The 16,541-nt window shown below is 45.1% G+C and overlaps 1 protein-coding gene across 1 annotated transcript in view; it reads right to left on the bottom strand.

The window, feature by feature from the left end:
• Nucleotides 1–384: 384 nt before the first annotated feature.
• The window catches only part of Nt5e (5'-nucleotidase ecto), a 58,289-nt gene continuing 42,132 nt past the window's right edge, over nucleotides 385–16,541 (bottom strand). Inside the window, exons 4-9 of the mRNA XM_042679601.1 lie at nucleotides 15,831–16,028; nucleotides 14,017–14,171; nucleotides 12,806–12,911; nucleotides 11,791–11,940; nucleotides 9,944–10,144; nucleotides 385–2,182 (exon numbers count right to left, since the gene is read on the bottom strand). Of these exons, the coding sequence (XP_042535535.1) occupies nucleotides 2,019–2,182; nucleotides 9,944–10,144; nucleotides 11,791–11,940; nucleotides 12,806–12,911; nucleotides 14,017–14,171; nucleotides 15,831–16,028 (974 nt within the window). The 3' untranslated portion in view covers nucleotides 385–2,018. The remainder of the gene's footprint in view (nucleotides 2,183–9,943; nucleotides 10,145–11,790; nucleotides 11,941–12,805; nucleotides 12,912–14,016; nucleotides 14,172–15,830; nucleotides 16,029–16,541) is intronic.

The following is a 16,541-nucleotide window of genomic DNA, read 5'->3' on the forward strand; positions in this document are numbered from 1 at the left end:
TAGAATAGGAAGGGAATAGGAGAGTTGCCAGATGGCCTAGGGTTTATAATTAAGAGAAGTGATAGTAGTGAAAAGTTGTCAAAGGTTCTTCAAGCCAGGTATGGGTGGTTCACACCTGTAATACTAGCTGAAATCTAAGGATTATGGCTTAAAGCCAATTTGGGTAGCAAAATCCCTGAGACTCTTATCTCTAATTAACTGCCAAAAAGCTAGAAATCATTGAGTGGCTGAAGTGGTACAGTGCAAGCCTTATGTGAAGAAGCTAAGGAACAGCGCAGCCCCTGAGTTCAAGCCCCAGTCCTGGCATAAGAAAAAAAGAAGGTTTCAGACATGTCTTAAGTCACACACATTGGAGTGAATTGAAAGAATTATCAAAGACAAAGAAGCATATCTTCAGTTTTATTATTTGGAATCTACAATTGCCAAGTGGTCTAAGGTAATTTCTTAACACCACTGCACAATACACGAACACATATTTAGAAAAATTACAAAATTATTCCTTAAAAATCATACTCTAGGACATAGTTTACTGGCCAAGCATAAAAATATCTACTCCAAATGTACCTTTCTTTACTGTTTTGTACAATCTTATTGATGTTTGTTTATGGATAACTTGTAGATGCACAGAATTGAGGGAATTATTTTACTTCAACCACGTTCCAATTCTATGAAGAGTACTTATTTGTAAACACTAGGAAACAAACATGTTCCCTCTCAAAACCTCTAGCTGTTGTTTGCCCATGATTTTTGTTGACTTACTGAAGCAATGTTGAAGAGGCTACCTGGTCCCACTCCATGTTGAACATGTATTTGCTTTGGGGCATAAATTATTTCATCAGTCTAAGTATTTTCTGGGCATGTGTTCTTATATCTGGACTTGAGAATGACTTACAACGATTATTTTAAGGCAGATGGACTTCAGACATCTTATATATATCACTTCTTAAAAGCAACTCATCCTCTGGAACTCTGGATCTCCCATAGTATGTTTGATGTGTCTAGAATATGTGCAATGTTGGTGTCTTGGGGGAGGGAGAGGTACGGTGTTAGAATTACAGCTCATTTTTGAAGGTTCCCTTCTTGTGGTACAGTAAGCATAGAAGCAGGGCCAGACAATTTCATAAAATTAACAGCAGCCAAAGTTACAAGTCAGGCTGTTACTCTTTCGCAAATATTTACTTAACAGACCTAAATACCCAGTTGCTCTGGCTCTTCTATAATGCAAATCAGTTCTGTCATCTTTCCTTTCTCCCTTGCACCAAGACTGTCTTTGACAGCCCTTGGCCTTTCCCGTGATCTGTTCCACAAGTTTGCAACCTGACTCATTAAAGGCACAAGGTGATGCAAGAGAATACTGTCCTGTGTTTAGCCCATTAAGTCTGCCATTTCAACAGAAGTCAAAAAGGAAGTGGTAGAGAACAGGAATAAAAGCAGAGGCTTGTCATCCGTGAGCTTGGAGCCACTGATGGCTATGAAGAGATTTTCACTATCAATTTAACAGCAACTTGATGTAGTCGAAAGCTGGTTGAACTTGAGGTCAAAGACTTTGGGAATAGGTCATGGATTTCTCAGTCATGAATAAACGGCCTTGAGCAAGTGAACCTTGTGAGGTCAGTTTCCTCATCTGTCAAAGTAGGGGAAGGAACTTGTGGGCATTAAATGAGACAGTGTGCTTAAAATCCTGTTGTACAAGATACAACATGTAAACAGCTCTTTGATGGGGTAAAAATGGATATGCAGGAGAAAAATTATGTGGCTTAAAGTTAATACGATTTTGTTAACATTTTGATGTACTGCGCAGTCTGATTTGTGTTCTCCCTACTTGATTGCTTTCTCTTTCTTCTAACTAGGTTGCTGGAGAGGTGAGGTCAATCTCTTCCTTATACAATGCTCTAAGATGCATCTTAGGAGCCTGAGGATGATGTGTAAACTCCCAAAGTTAGGACCTTACAGGGAACATTTGAGTCTCACTTGGGGGGGAAATGCAGTTTCACATTAATGGCAAGGGAAACTTTTGGCTATTGGTATATAAAAAGGATCACTGACCAAAATGAAAGAAATATTAAGGGAAACCTTCCATGGTAATGACTTCCTGCTGAAAATTTGATTCGACCTTCAACTGCTGGATAAATTATTTTCATTTTTAAGATGTATTGAGAAACCACGCTGATATCTTGGTCACCTAGAAAAAGACATACATTAATGGAATTACAGAAAAAGTAATTACCAGTTCATACTAAGAAGCATGGAACAAACAGTGTCTTTCTCTAAAGCCTTTGGTAATTATAAAAGGGAAGGCACTCAGAAGGGTGACATTGTCCAAAAAGAAATGCACTTTTGACCTGGACTTATGCAACTTGTAACCCTTTTGTCCATAATGTTTATAATAACCACTTTGGATTTTTTTTAAAAAAGGGATGGCATTCACTTTACAATTCCAGGGGTCCAGTTCACAGAGACAAGAATACTGGTGATCATAAGGACAAAGGAGTTGGTTGACCTTTCATATTGCATGACATACGCTGGTTGCTTGGAATTGGATGACTAGAGGAATAGAGAATGTTATCAGGATCTTCTCCATCTCAGGAGACATGCCACTGTCCTAGGCCTTGCAGTAAAGCATGGCCCTTCCCTCACTGGAAGCAGTATCCCGTTTGTGCAGCTACAACCATAAATGGTAACAAGAGACCCCCCTGAAGTAATTTTCTGCTCAGGCAGCTGCAACCATAAATCTTAGCCCCGCCATAATGGAGCCCTTCACTCTCACACCCTTCAGGGCTCACAGGAGCTCGACTCTATGTAACTGGGCTCATAGTGCCCCCCTGGCTGCTACTCTCAGCCCCGAAGGTAGCCTGTCAGGTTACTGACACTAAATTTCTTTCTTTGTATGTGACCATGTGGCCCAGTGATTCTCTTGGGGAAGCCTTTCGTAGGTGCTGTGACTCTGTTCAGGGCCATCCCATTGACTTTGCTCTTCCCCTCTCAGCGAATCTCAACCCCTCTGGCTCCCACTGAAAATCACCGGAGGTACTCTCTCTCTCTCTCTCTCTCCCATCACTGAGCTCTCAGACTTCACATCCACCAGCGGCCATCTACATCCACTGATCCTCCTTGGTGAGTGAGCTCTTTTCCCAGAACTGAGATTCCATTGCTGATGGCTGAAGTCTTGGTGCCGAGCTCTGGGGCTCCCTCCAGGCCTTTGCCTTCCAGGCTTTTTGCCCTGGACATGGTGGATCATGGGTGACCATCCCTTCCCCGTCTCCTCCACACTTTTGCCACTGGAGGAACTTTTGGGGATGCCCACTGTCCCTTGTAACTAGTACCATGTGCTCTTCACCAGAGGAGAGTCCTCTTCACATATCCCTTCCCACTCCCCTTTGAGATGTAACTTCTGGGAGCGCTGGGGAGAAAATGGGAAGAGCTTTCCTACACACAGGCTTTTCCTTTCTCCCCTCTAAGCCCAGTCACTGCACCTCATGCCTCGATTTGCCACCTCTCTCGGATCCCACTCCCCTCTGCCTCCTGCCACAGCTGGAGTCCTCCCCCACACCACCCATGCACTCTCCCTCAGTCTAGCCTCCTGCAGCTCAGCAGCCCAGGGCACCTGCTCCTCTCCTTCCCCTTGGGGAAGTGGCCAGCACCAAAGGCATTGTCTGAGTTTATATGTCTGTCTGTCTGTCTGTCTCTCTGCTTTTCTTGTTTATGCTCTTGAGTTGAGATGCAGATGGGGTCCCCTCCCCCAGGTCTCCTCTCAAGGCTAGCCTCCCTGGCTTAAATTCTTAGTTAAAACTGTCTTTCTGTGTCTCCTCAAATGCACCCACACTCTGTTACTGTGTGACACTGTCTTTCTGCCTTTGTTTGTCTGTCTGCTTGCTTAGAGGTCATTTTGTACACTAATTGTCTTGGTGTTGCCTGTTTTTCTAGTGTTGGCCATGTGGTTCTAAACTTACCATCGATTCTTTCTTTCCCTCCTTTCTTTCCTTCCTTCCTTCCTTCCTTCCTCTCTCTCTCTTTGTTTCTTTCTCTCTCCTTCCTTCATTTCTTTCTTTCTTTCTTTCCTTTCTTTCTTCTTTCTTGTCAATTGTGGGGCTTGAGCTCTGGGCCTGGGTGCTATCCCTGAGTTTCAGCTCAAAGTGAGTGCTCTACCACTTGAGCCACAGCTCCACTTCCAGTTTTCTGGTGGTCTACTAGAGATAAGAGTCTCCTGGACTTTCCTGCCTGGGCTAGCTTTGAACTGTGATCTTCAGATCTCAGCCTCCTGAGTAGGTAGGTTTACAGGCATGAGCCACAGGTGCCTGGCTGATTTTTTTTTTTTTAAGGAAAAAAACCTAAGTGTGCCTTAAAACTTTTGTGCACAAGTGTGTGTATGAACACATTAAAGAAATTTCATTGTAATACATGCAAACTGTCATCATGGTATAAAAATTCTTTGCTTTTGGACTGCAATAGTAGCTAATGTAAACCTTGTATTAAAGGTGTTAATTATCAAGTGTGCTGCTCATTAAAAGGAAAAATCTTTATCAATAGAAGCTGTGATGTGAGCCTAAAATCTAACAAACTGTTCTGGCCCTGCAACCTCACTGTGGAGAGAGTCACACTGCATTGCCCTGAGACAGTTCTCAGATAACCTGGCCCACAGGCCAAAGGAAAAAAAGGAGGCAGTTTTAAATTCAAACCTCATCAGATTTGGGTATGAACAAATGTGTCTAAGAGTTAAATATAAAGAAAACATAAGAAAAAAGTAAGCCACCTTAGATACAGAACTGACAATAGTTTCAGTAGTATCCTAAAGTGCTATACTCAGCTAAGCAGTTGCTATTTAAAACTTCTTCATCAAGTCTACTGAGTTTTAGTCGTTACAGATTTTTATCCTTACAGCTTTTAGTCAGACCCACAGAGAAATAACTGGCAAGCATTTGTTGGTCAATTCTTAATGAATTACAGGTAGGTTCTGCTTATTATTTCTATTGCTCTCTTTGTTGCTTCAATTGGGAATAAAAGGGTTTTGTGGCAAAGGCTCACTTTATCTGAGGATTGCAGTTCAAAGACGCCCAGCCAGAAAAATTCTTCTGAGACTTTTATCTCCAATAAACTATTAAAAAAAAAACAACCCAAAAACAAAAAACAAAAGTAGTACTACAACTCAAAGTGGCAGAGTGCTAACCTTGAGCAAAAGAGCTCAGGGACAGCACCCAGGCCAATGAGCAGAAATGTCTACTGAGACAAGACATCCCAGGAGTGAGCACCTAGACCCCTGGGACAAAGCCACTCTTGACAACAAGGGATCAGGGAGGGGAGTAAGAAGGGATGGCATCACATCCTAAATGGAGTCACTGTGAGCTCACCCTTTCAAATTAACCAGAGCAGGGAGATCAAAAGAAAATAGTTAATGAACATGCCTAATGGTCATACCTGTATTCTCACTGGACAGGAACTTAACGTGAGTCTTAGTGCAGTTAACCTAGGCAGCTTCGTAGGTCTCCCATACATACTCTATAATCCAGACATCTACCAAGGCCTCTCACTGGTCTCTTAACCACTCCAATCCAGCCCTACTCTCTGACTGGTTATTCTCAACCAGTCCACCATGCTTTCCCCCACCCAGTTGCCAGACACCCTAGGCACTCCCTTTCTTCCCCTAGATTAGTTACAAGGGAATTCCTCCTTCCCTGTAATAGGCCACACTGGGCTTGTGCTCCGAATGAAACTTTTCTGGCTTGTGCCCAGGGTGTGCTTTCATGTCTCATTCCTATCAACTGGTCCTGCTACCTTGTCAGCCTTTTGCCTGATCTCACCTTTTTCAAACGTTTCTCTTTAACAGAATAATAGCCCTCACTCAGGACACCACCTGGGAGCAACTCAAAGCCATCCTCTTACTGCCGGCAACCAGAGGCATCAATTACACTGCCCTGCTCTGCCCTGCCCTGTACAGATCTGGATCCTGAAGACCCCAGACCCAGTGACTCCTTGAGGCCCCCATGTCAGCAGGAAGTAGCCAGAAAAGACCACGATGCCCCTCAACTTTCTATACCCCTTCAGGGTTTCACATGATGGGAATCTGCTTTGCTCTCATAACTCCATGCTGCTCCCATGGTCTATTGACCACCTTCCCCTAAAGCACCCCTCCAGGGTCTCAGAAAAACTTCACCCTCGGCCTTTATCTGAAAGTGCAGGCTGCCAGTGTCAGAAGGATACCCCTACCATAGAACCTGCCAAACAGGACAGTTTAGACAATAAATCCCCAACAGGACAGGACAAAAAAAAAAAATCCAAAGAAGAGTCTCACCTGAGCATGTATAAAAACCAACAAGTCCCCATGCCTCCCCACACCTTTCCCCATCACCCTTACAGGCTGGAGATTTAGTTTATGTCTCCAATACTCATCAATCTCAACCCTCCACCCACTCCTTTAGCCTCCTTCCTAAATGGGATGGTCCCTACTCCATTATACTTTCCACCCAACAGCCTCTAAGGTCCAGAGCCGCTGCATTGGATTCACAACTGTAATAGAAAGCTTCATCAGCCTACAGCACCCTCTTACAGCACACTCCCCAAACTCCCCTCAAGACCTCTGCATCTGGATTACGAAGAAAGTGGAGCTGAGCCTGCCCAGCATTCTGGAAGACTCCACAACAGTGAAACATCCTGAGGACTTGTTCTCCACAGATGAGTAATCTCCCCCCCCCCCTTTTCTCTATATCTCGCTATTATCAATTTCTCCATATTTTGTGGGCTGAACGTCATTTTCACCCTAGACCTCCCTGCCCTTCCTATTCTCCTCTGTTTGGTGCAGGATCTACACTTGCAAGTCACAGTATCTGACTTAACCCCAGAAGAGATATATACCTTTCCCCACTTTCTTTTTTATTCTCTTACCTTCTTCTATTCTACGTAATATTTTTCCTTGCCCTTGATATTCTGGAAACCTTGCAGCGTGTGGCCCATACTTGAGCAGAGCCCCAGGTATATAACCCATATGCCTGGCATTTTTATGTGATTACTCCCTCTTTCCAATGGGTGCTTTCCTCGGCTTGGTGCCCCTCCACAGGATGCACCAGACTCATAGCCCTCTCCTTCAACTAAGACAGGCCTGTACTTCAGAATGTGATTATGTGCAACATTACCACTATGACCCTAAGACCCTCTGTCTCATCTTAGATCAGAGCAATGACTATTGCAAACAGGACACTACTTCCCATAGCTGCCTCTCCTGGAGCTACAAATTTCATTACTGCCATTCTCTGGACCTTGACCAAAAATTTGGCCTGGGAAACAAAATTTTTTTATCAACTGCACCCATAATATTACCTTTACAATAAACAACCCATGGGACAAAAAGTGGGAAATAGGAGTAATGTGTTCAACGAATTCCCAACTAACTACCAGAATAATTAAGATTTACTGGGTGCATGTGCCCATCAACCTTGAGGTGGCTTTCCCTATCATAAAAAATTCCTCTACAGCCTTAAAAAATTCTCTATCCTCCTACAAGCCCCTCACCTGGAAAAGTCTACTAAACCAGTCTTTTCTTCAAGCCCTCAATTACACTGCAACAAATTGTTTCCTTTGTGCTGTTACAGCAATCCCCTGTAATTATGGTTCCTCTTAATGTTTCTGCTAAAGATAAAACCTGCTCTGCACCCATTACACGGTGGCCCTCAAACCTCCTCTTGCATTATAAAATGCCTCTGTGTCTTGCTGTAGGACTCATAATTCCTTGTGTGTCCTGCCAAACCTGAGGAATACGTCAAGTAAACATCTCATGACCAAATCCTTAGCACCAATGGAACCGCCTTTTGGTGCAGGTCCTCTTTGACCAGGTGTATCAGTCCGGGCTCTCCCTCCCCCTGCATACTGGTTTCTTCAGTTCCACAGTACACTTTGTATGCCCACACAGAGTTCAAAACCTTAAGCACCCTCACCTCAAACCCACATCCAGGCTGACAGAGATAGGCCACTTTCCCCCAGTTCTGGTGGGAGTGAGCTTGATGTCCGCTGTCATTTCCATAGGGCTATCTGGTACGAGTCTCTACCATTCCATAACACCTAAGGAATTCAGTGAACATCTGCTTTCCTCTACTGAGGGTTCCTCCAAGGCCCTACACCTTCTACAAACTCAACTTAATTCTATGGCTGATGGCACACTCCAAAATAGGAGAGCTTTAGACCTTCTCACTGAAGAAAAAGGTGGGACATACATCTTGTTAAGGTAAAAGTATTGCTACTGTATAACCATGTCAGGAGAAGTGGAAGAAAATATACAGGCATTAGACAAGCTTGCCACTGACTTACACGCTAGCGATGCTTCCTCGTTTCTGTATTCGTCCCCATGGAGTTCCCTAGCCACATGGATGTTGCCCCTGCTGGGTCCTCTTAGGGCCATTTTTGCTTTCCTTTTAATTATTCCTTGCATTTTTAGATGCCTGCAAAATATCCTCACAGAAAGAGCAAGACTTCACCAACCAGACGGTCAATCAGATGCTCCTGACGCAATACCACATTACCCCTCAGGATACTGCCACATAACTGGCTATTATCCAACAGGAAGCAATTACAGAAGATGGACCGTCACCCATGCACCCTAATGTGATATTCCCACCAAACATAAACAAAAAAGGGAGGCATGGTAGCCGGATTTCCTCATCTCAGGAGACACACTGCTGTCTTAGGCCTTGCAGTAAAGCATGGCCCTTCCCTGAAATTAGAGGACACAGGGCCTTTCAAAGCAGGCAGCTGCAACCGATAATGGCTGCTCCCCACTGGAAGCAGTATCCCGTTTGTGCAGCTACAACCATAAGTGGCAACAAGAGACCCCCCCGAAGTAATTTTCTGCTCATGCAGCTGCAACCATAAATCTTAGCCCCGCCATAATGGAGCCCTTCGCTCTCACACCCTTCAGGGCTCACACGAACCAGACTCTATGTAACTGTGCTCATAGTGCCCCCCTGACTACTAATCTCAGCCCAGAAAGTAGCCTGTCAGGTTACTGCACTAAATTCCTTTCTTTGTATGTGACCATGTGTCTGAGTGAAGCCTTTCAGAGAAGTCATTGATATTATAGTTTTTGCACCACTCCAAAACTAAGGCCATTGGGAACTTGGGTCAAGAGTAATTAGTTGAGAGTCAGGCACTGGTGGCTCATGCCTATAATCCCAGGTACTCAGGAGCCTGAGAGCTGAAGATAGCTATTCAAAGTCGGACAGGGTAGGAAAGCTTGTGAGACTCATCTACAATTAAACACCACAAAGCTGGAAGTAGAGTTGTGGCTCAAGTGGTAGAGACCCAGCCTTGAGCGATAAAGCTAAGGAACTACATCCAGACCCTGGAGTTCAAGCCCCAGCCCCAGTACAAAACAAATAATATATAAATATATGTATATATATGATATATTCATATATATGTAAATTATATATATATATATATATATATATATATATATATATAAAAACAGATTTACTAGCCAGGAACCAGTAGCTTGCACCTGTAACTCTAGCTATTCTGGAGGCTGAGATCTGATGAGGATCATGTTTCAAAGCCAGCCCAGATAGGAAAGTCTGTGAGACTCTTATCTCCAATTAACTACCAAAAAAAGTCACAAGTAGAGCTGTGGCTCAAGTGGTAGAGGGCTATCCTTGAGTGTAAAAGTTCATTGACAGTGCCCAGGCCTGGAGTTCAAGCCTAGGACTGGCACATACACACAAAAAGATTTACCCTAGCGATAGTTGGGTATATATGTGTGTGCGAGGGAAGGTCAGAGTGATGATATTCCCCAGCGTTGTGCTGCTGTCTTCCAACAGGCAAAGCAGACGGGAGTCAGCAGCACAGGGACAGGATCTGTTTTCTAGCTCTGCTCTCCTGGTACTATAATAGCATCCTTTACAACCCAGTTCTTTTAGTCCTGAGTACTTTTGGGACTGACAGAGGAAGAGCCCTGTGTGCATACCGGAGTCGTGTTTTAACAATTCCTTTTTAATCATCTGGAATCCATCGCCCCCGCTGGCCAAGTAGCTGGGGAGGATCACTTTGTACGTTTCGTCCAAGTTGAGAGGCTCGTACTGTGGTACGCGGCACCGGGTGCAGAGCACATCCAATCTGACCACTCTGTCCCCAGGTTTCCGGGAAAGATCGTACACCACGTGGATTCCTAGAAAAGAATTTGTAAAAATTTCCAGAATTTAAACACAAACAAAACTCCTAAAACTAGACCCAAGACAGACTTCTGTCCAGCAAGGAAGGGAGTCTTGCCAATATCTGGAACTGAGGTGCTAGAATTGCTTCTCCTTCAGGTTGAGCCTAAGTGGAATTTCATCATGGAAATCAAAGGGATGCTTAGTGACCCTTTCTCCATTAGGGTCGTGGTGTGTGTGGGGAGCAGGGAGTGGGTGGTATGCCAGTACCCAGACTTGAACTCAAGGCTGTTGTCCTTAGCTTTTTTGCTCAAGGCTAGCACTCTATCACTTGAGCCACAGCTCCACTTCTGGCTTTTTGCTGGATAATTGGAGATAAAAGTCTCACAGACTTTCTTACTCAGGCTAGCTATGAACCTCTTGATCCTCACATCTCATCCTCCTAAATACTTAGGGTTAGAGGCAGGACCATTGGCACCCAGCTTGGGGCCATCTTGAGTTCCCCCAGGAGTTGTGGGACCCACTGGAAGAAAGATGGGCATTGAATCAGAATTTTGTGGGGAAAAAAACCCTCCACATTGCCTACCCTAAAATCCTTAATTGCTCTAGTAACTTAATTCAAAGGCTTTAGCAATGAGAAAAAGAGGCAGAAGGCATGTGTAAACAACTCTGAAGACTAAACTATGGTTACTTGGGATTGGACTAGTTTCCTAGCACCTTATGTTGTGAAGCTATGCTGGGCAGAAAAGTCCCACAGATTCTTTATCTCCAATAAAACAGCAAAAAGCTGCAAGTGGCAATGTGGCTCAAGGGGTAGAGAACTAGCACCTAGAGTATCACAGCATTGCTGTTTCTTCTGCTTCCTGATAGGAAAATGCTGGGTGTTAGGACTGTTAGGACCATGCCGTAGGAGCAGGCCAGGGCTAGCTGTTTAACCCTAACAACAGTGAGTTCTGCCCAAGAAGACTCGCCAGCTCAGTACCACTCTTCAAGTAGGGCTATGATGGAAAGAAAGTGCAGCCAGAAGATGGTTTCTGAGGAAAGAAGATGATTAAGGATTAATTCTCTGGAGTGTTAAAATTACTGGGGGATGGGAACGTGTGTGTGTGTGTGTGTGTGTGTGTGTGTGTGTGTGTGTGTGTGTGTCTCGGTTATGGGGCTTGAACTTTGGGCATAGGCGCTGTCCCTCAGCTTTTCAGCTCAAGGCTAGCACTCTACCACTTGAGCCACAGCGCCACTTCCGTATGGGAACATCTCAGAAGCCCTTGCAGCTTTTTGCTAGTTTATTGGAGATAAGAGTCTCACAGATTGCTCTGCCCATGATGGCATCACATTACAATCCTCAGATCTCAGCCTCAGATCTAGGAAGACCTCCAGCAGCTGATAAGCCTAGTGTTGGTAGGGTGAGCTCCCACGGAGGACCTATCTGATGTCCAAATCACAGTTGGCAAATATTGCTCACTGCCAGGGTGCCAGAGCTTTGGAACCGTGACCTCTACCCTAATCTCCATAGCAATTGAAATATGATGTATTGGTGTTGAGTGTGTGTGTGGGGGGGAACTCAGACAAGCTTGACCACATAGGTCACCTTAGTGGGTGGGTGAGCCAACCAGCAGGAAAGCTCACATCATCTTGATCAGCTGTCCTTAGACCAGTGACTTACCGCCCACCTGCAGGAACTCTCCCGTGGACTGGCCATAACGATGCACGCTGTGCTCAAAAGCCTTCTTCAGGGTGGAGCCTTTTAATTGGACCAAGTCAAATGTGCCTCCGAAGGGCAACACAGCAGCAAGGTTCTCCCAGGTGATGGTTCCTGATAGTAGCCGCAGAGGTGGCAAAAAGGAAAACACAGCTTGAGAACATACTTACCTGAGACCAGATCCCTTGGAACAAGGGAGGAAGCCAGGGAGTGGCAGGGAGCTTAGGGAGGGGTTGGGTGGCAGACCTAGAAGCTGAGGAGGCTGCAGGTTGCTTAGGGAGGAGATGGACGGTGGGGCTGGGAGGAGTTGAGTCTTATCCAAGATCAGGAGGCAAGGAGGCAGGAGCTCTCTGGGGTTCAAAAGTCCACCACTCTGAGCCTGGTTTGGACACAATCTCCAGTAGGTGGTTAAGCATGATTCCTTCCTTCAGAGAGGTGTATCCCTACCACTTGTTCTTGTCTGGCTAGAAAATCAGTTGAGGCTTCATACTGACATCAGTTATGTTTGACAGCATATCAGAGAGTGTTTTGGAAATCTAATTGCTTTGTTTCCCATTTCTCAGAATCTCAGTCATCTATAGACAAATATACTAAAATACCAATTTAATCCAATAACATGTCCTTGGCCTGCTCAGAAGACTGGTGATTTTGACTTTCTTTTTTCAAGCAGATATGCCATTGTGTTTTGCTTCAATTAGCAATTTGGCTTTGCAAATCAGAAATACAGGCCATCTTGGATTCTGCTGGGCATGGCTGCTGCTTGTCTGTCTGTCTGACTACATGGAAGAACCATGTGTGTATCCTTTGGGCTAGGCACCACACTTGAGGAACAGCTAACTCAACCTTAAAGGTCTGGCGTGTTGGTACATGAGTGGCAGCAGAGGGGAGGGATACTGGGGCTAGTCAGGACTATGGGCAGGGCTGAAGCACCAGGGGAAAGCAGGGTAGAGGACAAGGGAGCTAGGCCTGGGCAGCATACCATTATTTTGCTCATCAATTGGTGATCGGATACCACCTCCATTTAAAATACACATGGACACATGGTTCCAGAACATTTCATCTGGGTGTCTAAGGTTGTTGTTAATCTGTAACATATATTTGCATTAGTTTTTTTTTTCCTGAATCTTCTTCCTTAGGATCAATTCCAGGAATCTGGTTAGCTCTGCTAAGGAAATGAAATTGCTCCTCCCCTCACCTGCGTTCCCAGAGAATTCTCATCTGGAATTAGAACTAGTTTTATGTGCCAGTAGTCATAAAACATTATTGGTCTACTTGTCTTCTTGGTTTTCATATAATTTATTATAAGTGAACTACGATGTTGTGACTAGAATTCTCTAAAATCCTTTGAAAACAAGAAAGCTCTTAGCCCGTCTAAAACCCACATCCCCCAGGCTAGAGAACTATGGTAGAACAATCCCTTGCCATGCGTGCAGTCTGGATACAAGCTAAGTCTGGTATGGACCAGCCTGCAGGGCTTCTCCTCCCAGGATCCTCTGGGTCAGGCAGTGACCTCAAGCCCTGTCAGAATACCAGACTGTGTGCACCAGTCAGAATGCTCCAGACAAGAGCTCTTCACAGGCGATCATGTTTTCTGATTGCTACATGCTGTCACTCTATGCTTGGGGAAAAGGTTCCAGGTTCTCTTGAGTCAAGTGGAGGAAGAGGGTAGACAAGTTAGATCTAAGCAGATCTATCCACTGTCTATCTGTTTACCTGGCAACATCTTTAGTTTTAATTCTTTTCTGTGCCAGCACTAAGGCTTGAACTCTAGGGGCTTGCACTCTTACTTGGCTTTTTCTACTGAAGGCTGACACTGTCACTTGAATCAAACTTCCAGGTCCAGCTTTTTGCTTGCTAGTTAAAGATAAGAGTTTCTTGGATTTGTCTGCTCAGGCTGGCTTCTAACCTTGACCCTGAGATATCAGCCTACTGCATAGCTAGGAGTATAGGCATAGTATACCAGTGCCTGGCTAAAAATACTGTAGTTCTTAGCTATAAAATGATGGCTACTCAATCTAGGTCAGCTACTTTGCCAAGGTACTTGGTGTGAAATCAGTCAAGCTTTTGTCTGGGCACTAACTGTGTAAAAATTCCCAATTGTGCCACAGGTACCTGTGGTACCTTTCTTCCTCTCTCGTCTTCCTTTCTTCTTTCCCTAGTCACAGCGCTCTGCACCTCCATGCCACTTACCATAGCATCACAGATCAGGTTGCCCATGTTGCATTCTCTGAAGCGACATGACTGGGTGGTGCCATCCAGGTAGACAATGGTTTTCCCCAGTGCCTGGGTAGAGTAATTATCTAATTTTAGCCTCCAGCGGTTAATATCTGCCTTTATGGTTGGATCTAGAAGGAAATGGGGGGAAAAGATGGAATAAAGGTAGGAGGAAGAGAGGAATCCTGTGGTTACAGCAGATCTGACAATGTAAATCCTGGAGAAGGAGTCAAACCCACTCGCTAATTAGTTCCCGTCTCTAGGTACATTTTAGCTTTAACTATGACATTTCCTTAGGAATAGCTGTTCTGTTTCTTGGCAATTAGATTTGGAATGGATCTTAATGCAAGGACCTGTTGAACATTTAAGTTCATTAATTGAACTTGAGCTCACTACATCAGGCTGACTGCCTGTCTGCCTACCTGGGACAGATTTGGTGGTAGTGTCAGGGATTCTGAAAGTTTCAGGACAAGTACTGAGAACTTGCTGAACTATGGACATGGTCTTAGATGTCCCCTCGCTGCCCCCCACCAGCTAGTGAGAGATCTGTGTTGTGATCACAAGCTCTCCTGGATGCTGTAGGGTCTCATGGCCCATCCATCCTCATCTGATCATGAGAAACAGCACAGGGCTGGTAAGAGAAGCACCGGCTGTGCGTATGCATCCTGTGTGAACACAAGCGATAGGAAAATAAAATAGATTTTGACTCTAAATCCCAGACAAGTAAAAGTAAAAAAAGATATTTTTAATCTACCCCCCTATAAAAAACAAAAAACAACAACTTGGGTCCATCCTACTGAGCCACTTGACCACAGTACGGGTCCTTAGTGAGTGGAGGCCGGGATTTGCATTCTGCTTGGCCTGTTTTTTTTTTTGGGGGGGGGGGGGGCTGAACTCTGGGCCTGGGTGCTGTTCCTCAGCTCTTCAGCTCAAGGCTAGAAAAAGCCACAGTGCCACTGCCGGCTTTTTCTGCTTATGTGGTGCTGAGGAATCGAACCCAGGGCCTCATGCATGCAAGGCAAGCACTTTACCGCTGAGCCACCTTCCTAGCCCCCAATTTTGTTTTGTTTTTGGTCAGTCCTGGGGCTTGAATTTAGGGCGTAGGTGCTGTTTTTGCTCTCCTAAGCTTTTTGGCCCAAGGCTAGCACTCTACTATTTGAGCCACACCTCCACTTCCAGTTTTCTGGTAGTTAATTGGAGATAAGAGTCTCTCATGAGGTTTCCTATCCAGGCTAGCTTCAAATGGTGATCCTCAGATCTCAGCTTCTGACTAGTAAAGCCTACAGGCATGAGGGCTGGGAAGGTGGCTTAGTGGTAGAGCATTTGCCTTACATGCATGAGGCCCTGGGTTCGATTTCTCAGCACCGTATAAGCAAAAAGAAAAAAGCCGGAAGTGGCGCTGTGGCTCAAGCGGTAGAGTGCTAGCCTTGAGCTGAAGAGCTGAGGGACAGCGCCCAGGCCCAGAGTTCAGGCCCCATGACAGGACCTCCCCCCACCCCCCCCCCCCCCAAAAAAAAGATTACAGGCATGAGCCACTAGCACTTGGCTAGGGCAAAGCTTTTTAAAAGCAGAAAACAAAGTAAGAGAACTTGGAGAAGTCAATGGCAATTGGGGCATTGGGAGTTAAAAAAAATCAAATCACTTCCTCTGTGAAGCTAACTTCTTCAAAAGTATCAGAGTCTTTCTGAAATCTTTTTTTTAAAAAAAAGGAGGAGAGAAGGGCAAATCTAACCACCTGTTTTTTTTTGTTTGTTTTTTAAAACTAGTATGACCTTCTGAATTTCACTTACCTTCCGGAATGCTGCTGTTTAGAAGAATGGGATTTCCATGTGAAGTGATGACATTTCCTTTTTCATCAAACTCGACTTTCAGATATCCTAAGTATTTGCCAAAAGCATAGGCCTGGACCACGGGAACCTTGCGCCCATCATCGGCAGTGACTATGAATGGGTACTTCCCAGCAGGCACCTCTTTGGAAGGTGGATTGCCTGAAATAAAAATGCCAGAGCTGATCAAGTCAGTCCTTGTACAGGGCTGGCTGCGGGCCCGTGGACCTCTGGCTGGATGACAGTGAGCTTTAAAACTTGCCAGCTGCCGCTCTACAGAGCTGGTCTTTCAGAGTCTGCCCAGGCATCTGCCCATTTCTAAATGCCCTTTTGGCACATAAACCCTTCCATTCTCAACTCAGTAGGCATTTTCTAAGCCCTTCCTAAGTCCAGGGCATTGTGCCTGGTGCCTAGCTTACCCTATTTCCATCCTGGCTCAGCCTTATTCTTCTGAGGTGGGCATTTAACTTTACCATACTTCAGTGTCTCTGCCTGGGAAATGGGTGAAATAACTAGGCTGGATTTGCAGGCCTGTTGAGACAGTGAAATGCTTACGATTCCTAGCATGGTGTCTGGCAGGCACATAAGGCAATCATTTCTTACAAGGTGGAGGCAACCTCTGGGAACCCTGGCCACACACTCACGGGCTTAGAATCACGAATGGAAAGCAAGCAG

This window comes from Dipodomys spectabilis, unplaced genomic scaffold (genome assembly GCF_019054845.1).
Source record: "Dipodomys spectabilis isolate Male_0828 unplaced genomic scaffold, ASM1905484v1 ptg000053l, whole genome shotgun sequence".
Classification (NCBI taxonomy): Eukaryota; Metazoa; Chordata; class Mammalia; order Rodentia; family Heteromyidae; genus Dipodomys; species Dipodomys spectabilis.